The 14,447-nt window shown below is 41.6% G+C and overlaps 1 protein-coding gene across 3 annotated transcripts in view; it reads left to right on the top strand.

Annotated features, from left to right (window-relative positions):
• Nucleotides 1-413: 413 nt before the first annotated feature.
• The window catches only part of LOC309601791 (ubiquitin-associated protein 2-like), a 75,239-nt gene continuing 61,205 nt past the window's right edge, over nt 414-14,447 (top strand). For all 3 annotated transcript variants that reach the window (XM_082334916.1, XM_082334915.1, XM_082334917.1), the window contains exons 1-5: nt 414-465; nt 4,400-4,539; nt 8,608-8,685; nt 10,311-10,421; nt 14,125-14,278. In XM_082334916.1, coding sequence (XP_082191042.1) covers nt 441-465; nt 4,400-4,539; nt 8,608-8,685; nt 10,311-10,421; nt 14,125-14,278 — 508 coding nt within the window. In that variant the 5' untranslated portion in view covers nt 414-440. The remainder of the gene's footprint in view (nt 466-4,399; nt 4,540-8,607; nt 8,686-10,310; nt 10,422-14,124; nt 14,279-14,447) is intronic.

Below are 14,447 nucleotides of genomic sequence, written 5' to 3'. Positions count from 1 at the left end.
TCCCACTGTAAGAGAAGAACAGGTTTGCGACCACCTGAGGAACCTGAACATACATAAGTCTATGGGTCCCAATGAGATGCATCCCAGAGTCCCCTGAGGGAACTGGCTGATGTAGTTGCCAAGCCACTCTCCATCATATTTGAAAAGTCATGGCAGTCAGGTGAAGTCCCTGGGGACCGGAAAAAGGGAAACATTGCACCCATTTTTAAAAAGGGTAAAAAGGAGGACTCTGGGACCCTGGGAACTACCGGCCTGTCAGCCTCACCTCTGTGCCTGGGAAGATCATGGAACAGATCCTCCTAGAAGCTGTGCTAAGGCATGTGGAGGACAGAGAGGAGATTCAGGACAGCCAGCACGTCTTCACCGAGGGCAAGTCCTGCCTGACCAACCTAGTGGCCTTCTATGATGGAGTGACTACATCAGTGGACGAGGGAAGAGCTATGGATGTCATCTCTCTGGACTTCTGTAAGGCCTTTGACACAGTCCCCCACAATATCCTCCTCTCTAAATTGGAAGGATATGGATTTGATGGGCGGACTGTTTGGTGGATAAGGAATTGGCTGGATGGTCGCACGCAGAGGGTAGTGGTCAATGGCTCGATGTCCAGATGGAGAACAGTGATGAGTGGTGTCCCTCAGGGGTCCGTACTGGGGCCAGTGCTGTTTAATATCTTCATCAATGACATAGACAGCGGGATCGAGTGCACCCTCAGCAAGTTTGCAGATGACACCAAGCTGAGTGGTGCAGTTGACACGCCTGAGGGACAGGATGCCATCAAGAGGGATCTGGACAGGCTGGAGAAATGGGCCTGTGTGAACCTCATGAGGTTCAACAAGGCCAAGTGCAAGGTCCCGCACTTGGGTCAGGGCAATCCCTGGTATCAGTACAGGCTGGGGGATGAAGGGATTGAGAGCAGCCCTGAGGAGGACTTGGGGGTACTGGTGGATGAAAAGCTGGCCATGAGCCAGCAATGTGCTCTCACAGCCCAGAAGGCCAACCATATCCTGGGCTGCATCAGAAGAAGCGTGGCCAGCAGGTCGAGGGAGGTGATTCTGCCCCTCTACTCTGCTCTGGTGAGACCCCACCTGGAGTACTGTGTCCAGCTCTGGGGTCCTCAGCACAGGAAGGACATGGACCTGTTGGAGCAGGTCCAGAGGAGGGCCACAAAAATGGTCAGAGGGATGGAACACCTCTGCTATGAGGAAAGGCTGAAAGAGCTGGGGTTGTCCAGCCTGGAGAAGAGAAGGCTCCGGGGAGACCTTATTGTGGCCTTTCAGTACTTAAAGGGGGCTTATAAGAAAGATGGGGACAGACTTTTTAGCAGGGCCAATAGTGATAGGACAAGGGGTAATGGTTTTAAACTAAAAGAGGGTAGATTCAGACTAGATATAAGGAAGAAATTTTTCACGATGAGGGTAGTGAAACACTGGAATGGGTTGCCCAGAGAGGTGGTAGATGCCCCATCCCTGGAAGCATTTAAGGCCAGGCTGGATGGGGCTCTGAGCAACCTGATCTAGTTGTAGATGTCCCTGCCACTTGCAGGGGGGATGGACTAGATGGCCTTTAAAGGTCCCTTCCATCCCAAAGCATTCTATGATTCTGTGATAACGTGTCCATGTTGGCTTGATGGGGAATGTCAAACTGAGGGTGTGTTTCCACACTTGCCTGAAGCAAGTGTAAGTCCATGCTGCTGCCAGAAGAGGCTCTCACCTTTGCTGGTTTTCTGCTTCCAACCTATTGCCAAATTGTGCTGATCATGGGCTGCACGATCAGCAAGATGAGGATCTTCTTTAAGGATCTTCTTTAAAAATCCCATTATACTGTTCAGGTTGTTTGGCTCTGTTCCCACCAGCAGGCTGTGCCACTTTGTCCCTCAGGTGTGTTTCAAACATCTGTGTGCCTGCCTTTTTCCTTAAAGTATCCTTTCATCCTGAATAACAAACATGGCTTAAACAGCTGTGGCACAGAGACTGTAAAATACACGTTAGGAGAGGGAGAAAAGACACACTCCTCTTCAGGTACCGTAGGTTGCCTGGCTATCAGAAGTGTAGGCTATAGTTCAGTGTGTGCTTTACAAACAAACAGAAAACTCTGTGTTTTAACGTGTGTGTACTGCTGTCATGTCTAAAACGTGGATTGCAATATTTTGAGTAGCTTTGGTGAAGTTAGAGAAAATACCATTGAAATGTATGTCAGAATTCCTAGGTACCAGAATATCTGTAAACATGATGTTAATTCAGAAATGATGAACAAATTGAGACCCAATGGAGTTATAATTTCTCAACATAAATCACAGTGGGCTAATTCCAGACAATTATATTTGAAACTATTAGCTTGTCTTTCAGAGAGGTTAGTGCTCTCTGTCATGTTCTCTGTTCAGGGCTTTTTTTCATTGCTCATTGTGCTAGGTTCAAATTGTGATGAGATGACTGATACTTAAAAAACAAAAAAAAACAAGCAAAAAAACCAACCCAAAGGTCATTATTAGTCTATATAAATTAAAGTTTTTGGATGTTGGCAGTCCATTCAGCAAGGCTTACAAAGCAGATTTTAACACAAAGAGCAAAAGTAATTTCTACTGCAAACTCAACTGAAGACTGTCCATAACATGTTTAAAATATCAGTGGACAGCCATGACCAGCTAGTCAGCGATAAGTGTTGAACTTGCTGTTCAGACTGTCTCTGCATCTACTTAATAAAATATTAATGTTTCCATAGAACATGTTGTCATGAGCTTGAATAACCTCTGTTCTGACTGTATCTGGCTTTTAGGGTGTCAAGTGCAGTGTTCTGAAGGCCTGTGTGTTCTGGGGCTTAGAAGACAACAAAGACTGCCTTAAGAGACTGGGAGACAGATTGGCTTTGGTGAATATATTCATAAAGCTGGAGAAACACAGTGTTCCAGTTCAGCTCATGCTACAGTCAGTTCCTGGTAAAGGCAGGCCTTTTCTTGTTAAATATGTAAGAGTTCATGGAAATATACTTTCTCCTCAGATTTTGAATGCTTTAACTAGCACATAAAGAAATTCAATGTCAGGGTTAAATTTTGGCCAACAAAAGTGTATTTCTAAAGTGAGGAAGAGATTTAGATGATAATGGGGTTAATTGTCTTTTTGATTCTAGATGAGGCTCCTGAGCATCATGAAACATCTCATTGCAACTTTAGTTGTTGAGTACCCATTACTTGTGAATGCTAGCGAGCAGTTGGGTATTGAACACATCCTGGTCCATGCAGTCACAGCAGTTTGCTCGGTTTTCATCTGAATATTATTGCACATTGAACTCGGTGCTAGCCAGCTTGCACCGAAGCTGCTGCCCTGACAAGTTGCGTGCAGAGGCACGTTCATACATTGGGGCTGCAGTAAAAGCGCCTTGCTTTTTGTTTGTACATCTCCTTCTGCCCAGGTGCACCACTTGCAGGTTGTCCTTAGTTCCCTAAATTTGCAGTTTTACTTCCCATTGTCATGGGGACAGAAACCAGGCAGTTGACCATGACCATTCTGACTAGTTGAGAGATCTGTTTCCAGTTATCGTAGCTACTATAAACCATACTCATCAATTAGCCTTGTGTTAGATGCAGTACAAACACAGGGGGAATAATAAATTTCTTGTTTCAAAGTAATTTTAATTACTAGAGGATGAATGAGAATGAAAGCTGACTGCCACAAATGGGATAGCACTGATGTGTGTGTGGGGTTTGGGTTTTCTTTTGGGTTTCTTTGTTGCCATACAAAGGTATGTTTAAAGCAGGGTAATAGGTAGTTTTGTAAATAACTTTGGTAATTATGAGGGAGAACAAAACAAAAATACTGCCTACAGAGACTGGATTTAAAGGCAAGCATCATCATTTCTCTTAGAAATGAGAGGTGAGAAGTAGAGCAGGCGTTGGCCACGACCTCGGTATATGTGCAGGAAAGCAGTTTGATGATGGGGAAGAGAGGAACTGCCTAGTTTGTGAATGTGATTTTTGCGTTAGTGTTCTGAGTGGGTATGAGAGTGGTTAAATTCCAGGCATCAAAACAAGACAGCAGGTAGTACAGAAATTTAAGGAGTGATACAGTTGGAGCTGAAATTTCAGCAGAGTAGCGGATAGAAAAGTCTATATGTTAAATAACTGGAAAAAGCTGTGAGATTTAGATGTTGTCTGGAAGTACAGATCTAGACAGATCCCAATCAGCTGACAAAAATGCTTTTTATCCACTGTGTTTCCCCCTTTACTGTAAAGGCTATGATAAATCCAATAATAGCGTATTAAAGCTGCTTTCTCAGGAGTCTCTGTATAAAGTTCATGGTAAAGGCAGGAAGAGTTCAAGCTACTGCATTTGTATATTATCTGGGTATTGAATCAGTACCCTGCCTTAACTCATGCTCTTTATTTTTTTTTTTTTTTTTTTTTCAGATTTTCTATTTTGTACATACACTGTTTTGTATATACTGTATATGATGACTTCAGTGGGCAGTGAACGTACCCGGGGCACTCGGGACAAAACGCAAATTTCAACCACACAGCCAACACAACCACAGAAACAAGTAGTACAGGTATGTGCTACTATATAATCTTCTTGGAGTTAAAAGCGAGCATGTAATGATATGCATTTCTTCCTTAAGTAAAAACTGAGAAAAGATGGGGGGGGGAATCATGGTCTATTTTGGAAGAGTATGTTTGATATCTCTAATTGCTCAGTAACCCAGCACAGCATTAAGTTGTTCCTGTATTCTTGCCTCTAAAGGAGCTTTGTGTTCTTCAGCAACATTTCCCATCAGTGAGGAATTCTATGTCTATGCCTGTGTCAGGATTTCTGTCCTGTGACCTCAGTGTCCTCAGATCTCAGCTCTTCCACATGCCAGCCTCAAGATGCTAGAAGATTTCTGGTTGGTAGAGGAATTTGGGTGGGTGGGAAAAGCTTCGTTAGATGCATGCTGTGTTCTACAGCATGATTCAGCATATCTGCAAGTCACAAAATCCTAAAATTCTTGTGCAATGTCCTCACAAAGTGAAATGAAGATGGTCGTCTGCTAGTGGACTAAAATTATTTTGAGTATCTGTGAGATTGAAATTAAGCTCTTACCCTATTGTCTTGATTCTCAGCAGCAGAGTAGTTGTGTGCTTGTCTGGGTTACAGAGAGTGCAAAATGTCTCTGCTCCTGGCAACTCATTATTCTCTTGTCAGGTACTTCTCAAAATTAGACTCAATTCAAGAATTGCCTCAGTTCTCTGCTGGCAGAAAATGCATCAATCCAGAGGTGCTCCCATGGGAAATTGTCTTTTATTGTTTTCTAGACTGATATTTAATATGGAGGGGCTCTTGTTCTGTTTTGTACAGTATTAATTATGTGAGCTCGAGCCCTTATCTCCTTGCGCTGCAGTGCTTTGTGTGGTCGTGATTCATGCTAATGTGTGGATTTAGAAAGTGACTTTCAACAGATGAAGTTGAATTTTTTTTTTTTTTTTTTTTTTATAACAAGTAAGGCTGCAGGAGTGTAGTGAGCAGATTGACAGAAGTGGTGGTTTCCCCTTTTTTGACATTTGCAAGGCAGCAGTGGAGTACTCTGCCCAGTTTTGGGTTCCCTGGCACAAGACAGACGTTGGCAGATGGGAGCAAGTCCAGCAAAGAGCTGCGAAGATGGCTGAGAGGCTGGAGCACAGGATGAATAAGAGGTGGCTTGGGGAACTGGATTTGTTCAGCCCTAAGAAGGCAAGGCAAGGGTCGTATCTTCTATTCAGATACCTCATGAAAGGGTATAGAAAAGGTGAAGGCAGACTCTTCTTGGAGAGACAATGGCACAAGTTGGAACACTGGAAATTCCAGCTGTTAAAAGGAAAAAAAATTGTTTACCATGAACACGGTCATGGATTAGGGAGGTTGTGGGATCTCTGTCTGGCCCCAAGCAGGTCCTCTGATGGGACGTGGTCTCAGTGGGAGGTTGCACTGAGTATCGCTGGAGGACCTTTCCAACCTATGTGATTTATTGATTTGAAGTATTAAGTCTTACAGACCTTTTTCTGCATTTTGTCTAGTTATTCTACTTCTTGCATAATAGATACTGGTTTGGTCAATTAAGTGGAAAAGATGGTTACTTAATATACAGCAATTATGTTTTAGAGCACCATATTTTTTTTATTGTTTAGATATCAGGTGGACCTTCCTGCTTAGTCAGGCTTTACAGATCAACAGAAATGTGTGGGATTTTACTGTTTAATTAATCACCACTGATTGATTTTTCTGAATGTAGAATAATGTTGCTTTCCCAAATGGAGATTTTATTGTCATAATATCATATTGATCATAATTTAAGTTATTTAAGAAATTACATCGCAGTTCTGCGTTGCTTCTGGATAATAAATATACCGTTTTATTATAAGATCTGGGCCTATTACTGTCACTTAATTTTTGTTTTGTACACTTCTGTTTTCTGGTAGTTTGAAGTTGTTAGTTAAAAATTTCCTTCACTCTGTTATGCCGCAAAGATAATATATCTTGTAAGGTTGAGTAAAGTTTTAGCTGTCTTAAGATGCTACTATTTTCTTAGTTGCAATTAAAACTTAATTATACTCTTTTATAGGATACTGCAGTGTTACTTGTAACGATGGTGCCTTAAAAATAAAGAAGAACCACTTGCTGGGAAAGAACCAAAACTTTTTGTGACAATGATTTGATGCTTGTGTATTAAACACATCTTGTGGGTTTTTGTTGTTGGTTTTTTCTTCTGAATCTTCAATTCCATCTGGGTGTAATCCACTGGCATAAATATTAGCTATATTACACCTACTCGTGTTTCTAAGCTCTCTGCTTACACAGGAAAACTGAAGATACTGTCACGCATTTGATATTGTTATAAAATTGGTATATTTTTGTCTTCTAACATGGACTTGAAAAAAAAGTTGGTTTATGGAAAAAATTAATCTTAATGGCTTCCTGTTTCTGGTCAAATATGCTATCATGCCTCTACAGAAATTACATTGTCTGAATGTTTTTACTCTGGATATCTTTAAAGGAAATCTCTTCACTAGCTTAAAAGTTGCAGTGGGCCTGAGGAGGCTTAAGTCAGAGCGAGAAGATGGATCAACAAGGCTTAATTCCCAAAACCAGCAGACCTTTTGTTTTTGCTCTCTGCTGAGCTCTCAGCAGACGCCAAGAAAGAGCTCCTTCGCACAGAGCACTGCACTGACTGGGAGGCTTTCATGGAGGGTGGCACCAGGACTGGAGTGGGGAATTCCAGAGCAGGCTCTTCTCTGTGTTACTGACTGATGTATGAAGCTGTCAGCATGATACTTTGAAAATGTGAAGTTGTGCAGAGTACTTAACTCCATTACAAATGCTAATTGTCTTGGAATGTCGCCTCTGAGCACAGCAAATGTCGCTTCCCTCAAGGAACTGGGAGAGCTGCAGTAACTTCTCAGAAAATAAGCAGCTGGTGGTGTACAGTGGAGTAATTTTTAGACTCAGCATTTACACTTGGCAACCTCCTCTTGAGCTTGTATTTGTGGTAAACTCCAAAAGCGAAGCAGTTTGAGGCTGATTAAATCTGAACTCATGAGGCATAGAATTTCACGTGGGTATCCTGTGAAGTGAGACTTAGAAAGGTGAGGTTCAACCAGCTGCCCAGGATGAATCCTTTCTGTTGAGAATTTTGGTGGATGAGATGGTCCCCTTCTCAATGAAGTCTTCCGCAGCACATCAACTTGCATTTTGGGTCCTGGCTCTCTTCAGTATCAGCCTTCTCTAGCATGAAACAGTAGCCTCTTCTGTTTGAGCAGAAATCAAATTAGGTCCAGGATCATGTAGCATAGTTATCTTTGGTATTTTCATGGGAGTGCAGTTCAAGTAGACTGCAAATGCCACACTATGAAGAGTGGCCTGTATGATGAGAAATTAGTGTTCTTGAGTTGCTTTCTCTCTGGGGCAGCCATAGCTTGTTTGGATTTATGGTACTTTACTGCATCCATTCACTTTAGTCTTTCAGCTTTTGGAGAAGTTGCCAGCATGTATTTGTGATCCAGAAACGTTACAGAAGCACCAAATATTTCATCAATAGCAAGATCCTTTAGCAGTTTTCAGAGACCAGTATTCGCTTATAAAGAAAATAAGTGCAGCTGTTCATGGGCAAAATCTTGAGGCATGACTCAGTCTCTTTTTAAGTGCTCATAAAACTACAGAGTCAGGTTGTTGTTGGGAGAGGCGTGGAAGGTGATGTGAGCAGGAATCATCAGAGATGTGGTTAATTTAGAAATACCATTGCCAGTTTGTTACGACAAAACTCTAACTCTATAGTGGTAGATACTAAATAAAAGTAAAAGTACTAATATCAAAGCTTAGGCTTCTGTGGTAAATTCTATTTTATCATATGGTTGTCTTGTCTATGTGGTGACCTTTAACTGTGGTTCAAACACATTAGAATATGTTGAAATTGCTTCTGTTCCAGCTAACTTTTTAACTATAAAATGGGCATAGAGGAGATGTTAATCCCTTCCCCATAGCACCTCTGTGCTTGTTGTGTATGTTCTTTTTGGGAATCTGGAGAAAAAAATATAGTGATGGTAGGAGATACTTTTAAAAAGTATATTGTTACCTTTTGTGTACTTTATTGGATGTTTGCGTTTTTCAGGCAACAGCAGAACAGATTCGCCTTGCTCAGATGATCTACGATAAGAACGATGCAGATTTTGAAGATAAAGTGAAACAAGTATGTTTCTTATGGTACAGAGTTTTTATGCCCTGCAATAAGGTGCTCCAAAGCTGGCTTACATTTTGGAGCTAGAGCATCTGTTTCCGATTTAGAGGAAACCTTTTTCAGAAGGACATAAGTTTAACTAGGAAAAGGTGCTCTTATTGCACTGTAAAGTCTGTTTACAATAAATTGTGTGGTAATACAGCTCTGGCTGTATAGTTACACTGGTGTATTTTCCTTTGTAGACAAGCCTTTAAGCCAAAACTCATCTGTGCTGATGTCTCTTCCAGACTCTCTCTCTCTAGTATGGCCCTAATGCTTAATGATCGTCAGAATAAAGAGTGCATTCAGCTTGTCCGCATGAACATGGCAAAAATACGTTACCTGTGTAAAATGAGTTTGCTAATATCTTGGTTGTTTTTCAGGAAAAGTAAAAATTTAATCATAGCTTAAAGGTGAATTGAAATGTTATTAAAAAAAAAAATCTGACCTCCCAGATCTGTGTATGCATTAAAATGATAGAATTACACTGTGAAAATGAAATCTCACACCATTTCCTCTACCATGCTGAGTTTCGGGTGTAGATGCTCAAGCTTCCATTACCCAATCATAGCTGAGACCATTAATTTGAGCAGTACTGAGAATCCGGTTCCCTGTTCTGCTGTGGGTATCGGTGATTTTGTTCTAGTGAACACATCACAACTCACGAAGAACCTAGGAGTACACCCAGAGGGAGAGAACAATTAGCGTGAACGTATTAATGCAGCAGAGGTGCAGATTTCTTTTCCTTTGCAAAACCTCCTCTGAAGCACTGTTAAGTGCTTTTTGTTGTTCCTGTTATGAACTTGTTCTGTTGCTGTGCCAGAAATGAAGTCTTGTACTTCCTGAAGCCAAAGGACCCTCATCAGTAGTGCCTATAGCTCTGCTGGTGGGAAAGATAAGAATTAAGTTCTGCATGGAAAATCTCCATTATTTTACATTGTGCATATATATTTCTAGCTCATGTAGTTTTTTTCCTTTGAGTGAAGTTGCTGGATGTGTCCCATGACAGACTGATTATTTCCATCCCACACTCCTTAGGATGTGCACTGCAGGTCCACGGAGCATAATTCAGTACTAGGTCTCCTTAAGCAGCCATCGCTTATACCTTTTGTGTGACCTTATGCTGGAATGGATTGAGGAAGCTGATCTGGCTGAAAAATAACCTTTTTCTTAGTCTGAATGTTTTTCCAGATGGATCTGTTCTTTGCCATGGCTTACCTTATGTCTGTTCTCACACAGTGGGATAAAGAGGGGGATGTTTGATGGGGAGGGAGAAAGGATGATACTGGAGCTATCCTGGTGTTTTACATCTTTACCTTCATATACTGCTGTCTCTGGGGTGACAGCATTTGCTGCAAGCATAAAGGAAAAAAAAAAGATGTGAAAGAGTGCTTTCTTGATTACCATTTCAATTGTGTTTCATCCTGTCTCTTGTCTGAATCCCAAGCAGATCTGTAAAATGCAGATACCTTTATTTAGGATTTTAGTTTGCTCTGACACAGTAGCTATGCACTTTCTTGGAATCTGTGGTGGTACTAACTCTTATTTTCTTATGATGATAATTTAGATATTTTAACATGTCTGACTTTTACTGCCAGCTTATGGAAGTGACGGGGAAAAACCAGGATGAGTGCATAGTGGCACTACATGATTGTAATGGGGACGTGAACAGAGCAATCAACGTACTGCTGGAAGGAAGTTCAGACACGGTAAGGTTTTACTTTCATATTAAACAGCTCTTTCTGTTTGCTGCATCTTTCTACTTCTAAGAAGTGATTGGGAAAGTCGTATTGTGGAAGCTTTCGATTTCCATGTCTCCATTCAAATTCTTTTGAAGGAAATGGAGACCAGGGCAGCTTCTCTACTGCATGTGTACCTTAGAGTAGGCTGAACCTTGAAAATGTTGTGGGTGTTCAGCTGGTCTCTTGCAGAGTCCTCTGGCTTTCATTTACATGCAGCAATTTAACTCTGCAGCAGAACTCAGTGCTTTGTCAGACACGGGCCTGTATTTTGCTGCAATGTTTGTAGTTAGTCTGTAGCACCTCCACAACCCTGAGACCGAGTCTGTGTTTGCCACCAAGGGGAATCTTTATAAACCTAAAGGACAGGCAGATATTTTAAGTCGTGCAACTTCTGTAGGTGCGCATTGCCAGTATTGAAGTTGGAGGAGGTTTCCACATCTGAAAGTTACATTGACAATGCTACTAATGGCAGAAGAGGATACAGCTAGTAGTTGTTTCTTTCACTGTATTGCTTATTTGCATGACTTTATTGAAAAACAGAAAGAGGAGACTAAACAATGTTGTGGTTTAACCCCAGCCAGCAACTAAGCACCACACAGCTGCTCACTCACTCTTCCCTGGTGGGATGGGGGAGAGAATCAGAAGGGTAAAAGTGAGAAAACTCATGGGTTGAGATAAAGACAGTTTAATAGGGAAAGCAAAAGCCATGCACGCAAGCAAAGCAAGGAATTCATTCACTACTTCCTATCGGCAGGCAGGTGTTCAGCCTTCTCCAGGAAAGCAGGGCTCCATCATGCATAACGGTTACTTGGGAAGACAAACGCCATCACTCCGAATGTCCCCCCCCTTCCTCCTCCTTCCCCCAGCTTTATATGCTGAGCATGACATCGTATGGTATGGAATATCCCTTTGGTCAGCTGGGGTCAGCTGTCCCAGCTGTGTCCCCTCCCAACTTCTTGTGCACCCCCAGCCTACTCACTGGTGGGGTGGTGTGAGAAGCAGAAAAGGCCTTGACTCTGTGTAAGCACTGCTCAGCAATAAGGAAAACATCCCTGTATTATCAACACTGTTTCCAGCACAAATCCAAAACATAGCCCCATACTAGCTACTATGAAGAAAATTAACTCTATCCCAGCCAAAGCCAGCACAGTATATAATGTCGCTTATAATGTTGCACAGAGCAATTTTTTTATCCCAAGAGATATCGGGAAAATATGTCTTACTGCGGTTGAAGTTTTTGCTGGAAGGACTTCTTACAGTTTATTTGAGGCAGTAAACTAGATTCCATCTCATCTAAATTGGGAAAGAAACCTGGACTTCCTTTCTTAATACTGAACATACAGTATTTCCTGTGATTTGTGAGGATGTGTACTCTAGCTTATTGTTAATGAGGAAACTTACCCCACACACACTCTAAATCTAGGACATGTACCGTTCTGACTGAGGGGACTTTCTTTTCTATCCCCTTTTCATTTATAAGAGTTGAGGTCATCTAAAACACAGAAGTATATAATACTGAGCGAGCTGGCAAGTTGGAAGTAGAAGAGAGCATCTCACCTTGGTTAAATCTGTCTTGGTAATGTGCTGGTTTTGTGTTCTGCTCTTTTGACAAGTCCCTTTGAATCCACTGCTCTCTGTAGACAAAATGCAACTCAGAAACAAATACAGAGAACTTAAGGGGCTCAAGGAGGAAGGAGTATTAATTGAAGGGCGTGAAGAAATTTATTCTTCTTTATGTAAGTTTGTGGGCCTCCAACTTGAAGGGTTTGTTTTAAGGCTATTATACTCCAGAACAGTTTGACTGTGGATTTGATGTAAAGTTGGAAGCAGAGGTACTACTAGTTCTGAATGCAGATTCCCAAATATCTTTTTCTAGTTTCGCTCTGCTTTGATGCACTAGATTCCCCCCCCCCCCCCCCCCCCCCCCATTTGGAAGAAGATGTGTCTATCCAATTTGAGGAATTAGAAGAGCAAGGAGTGATAGCTAGAATGTGTATTGACAATTTCTTTGGTACTCTGCCAGTCTTTTTTTAATGCTGTGATTTTTAAGGCTTTATGCTGTGTGACTTAGTCTTTATGAAGACTTTTCTCTTGCAACCATTGTGACAGCCTGGCTTTGGATAGATAAGAGGCTTTTAGATGAGAGTAGAGAAGGGCATGTTTCTTTGCCGAAGACTTCTATTCATTTAACTTTCTACAGATGTAAGATCCTTTTTATGCCTGACCATATTTTACTTCCGAAACCTTTGAAGATAGAACAAAGGAGACCTTTCAGATTATTCTTCTTTCCATCTAAGATCAGGCCAGCAGGAAGGCTTCTGTTACACATTTTCGAAGGTCAGGCCCACAACTGTCATTTGGGTTGCCTCAGGCATTGTCAGCTGAAATTGTAATCAGTTACCTCCCTTACAAAAACAGGCAGCTTCGATAGTCTGTGATGGATTCCCGCGCCCAGAGGTAGCACCATCCTCTATCTTAAAGGACATGCCCAACTTCTCAGAGCTTTCCTCAAAATTATATTGTGGGAAAGCATGAATCTGATGCTTTCATAGTTGTCCTTTTACTGATCCTTCCCAAGTCATCTAAAACTTTACTAAGGAGAGGCTGCTTCCTCCTAAGCTTTGCAGGATCATCCAGTTTTGGGTATTTCTTAAAATGGTCAAAGATCTTTTGACACCATGCCCATCAATGAAATAGTGCATTCTGAACTATATGGACTTTGTTCTTCAGTTGTCAGTGCAGTTATTTTTTCTCTTGTGAAGTTTCTCTAAAGCTCTAGGAATGTTTTAGTGTGTAATGCAGTTAGGCTACAGCAGGTGAAGCCATATGATAGTTCTTTGCTTTGCAACTATGGCTTAATAGACTAACCATGCAATTGCATAATATATGAGGTGCTGTGCTATACTTAGCATTTTAGTAATTTTATTTTCAACTCCTACAGATACTCCTATGGAGCTGATACAATCCCTGAATTTATTTTAAAGATGGAGTTTAATATTAAAGCTGAAGCCTGATGTTTGGACCTTGGTCCCTTGTATTGTTTAGACATAGTTTTTCCTGTATTTTGCTGTGTGTGATGAGCTGTAGCTGTTAAGAGTGGATGGTCTGGCTTATCATGGCCCTAGTTTTCCCAAGTTGTTGTTCTGCTATTCTGTCTCTTGGTGCTTGAATTCTAGTACGTCTGGATAATGGTGTCTCCCCCCCTCCTTAGGCCACATACTTATTCTCATCAATCTCTTGTTCAATGATGCTTATAAGCATTTTTTCATTTCCTTGGGAGAAAAAGATAGCTCTGTGCATGCTCCCTTGCTAGATTTATGGAGGTAGTTCAGAGGGGAAACTGTTGCTTGCTTTGCAGATTTTCTGTGTTGCAGTCATAGCTAGGCTTCCTTGAACTAGTAAAAGTCCATTATAGCCATAAATATTTGGGATTCTCACATTCCATAAGACAATCCAACTTCTAAAACTTGTTTCTTTCTCATCTCTTCTTGAAAATACAGCCTGTGTTTACATCTGTATGAGTGTAGTTTGCAAGGTATTACATATGTGACATTATGCAAATACCTGGGGTTTTTTTCCATGAACTTGGAGGGGTGTGAGGTGGAAATATGCATTGAGAGCTGTCTCTTCCTTTTTGACTTTTGTGTCTAATTCTATTCTACCCAAATAGACTTCTTGGGAGACTGTAGGGGGAAAGAAGAAGAGCCTTGGAAAGGAAAGTTCAGAAAACAAAGAGAACAGAGAAAAACGAGGGGACAGAGAAGTGAGTCGCGGCCGGGGAAGTTCCAACAGACGAGGAAGAGGAGGCAGCCGTGGCCGAGAGTGTACGTATAGGGGTTCATTTTTAAAGATTCAGACACTTTTCTTGCAGCTGAAACTGACTGAGTTAAGAGCGAATGCTTAATGGAGTAAAGTCCATCCAAGCTATAGCTCAGCGCTGAAGGGATCATAACTTGTTTGTGCGACAGGTATGCTTGATCTGTCTACATGACT

The sequence above is a fragment of the Platalea leucorodia genome (assembly GCF_965183815.1).
Source record: "Platalea leucorodia genome assembly, chromosome: W".
Classification (NCBI taxonomy): Eukaryota; Metazoa; Chordata; class Aves; order Pelecaniformes; family Threskiornithidae; genus Platalea; species Platalea leucorodia.
The sequence above is the reverse complement of the archived record's forward strand: the minus strand, read 5'-3'. Positions and strand labels throughout refer to the sequence as shown.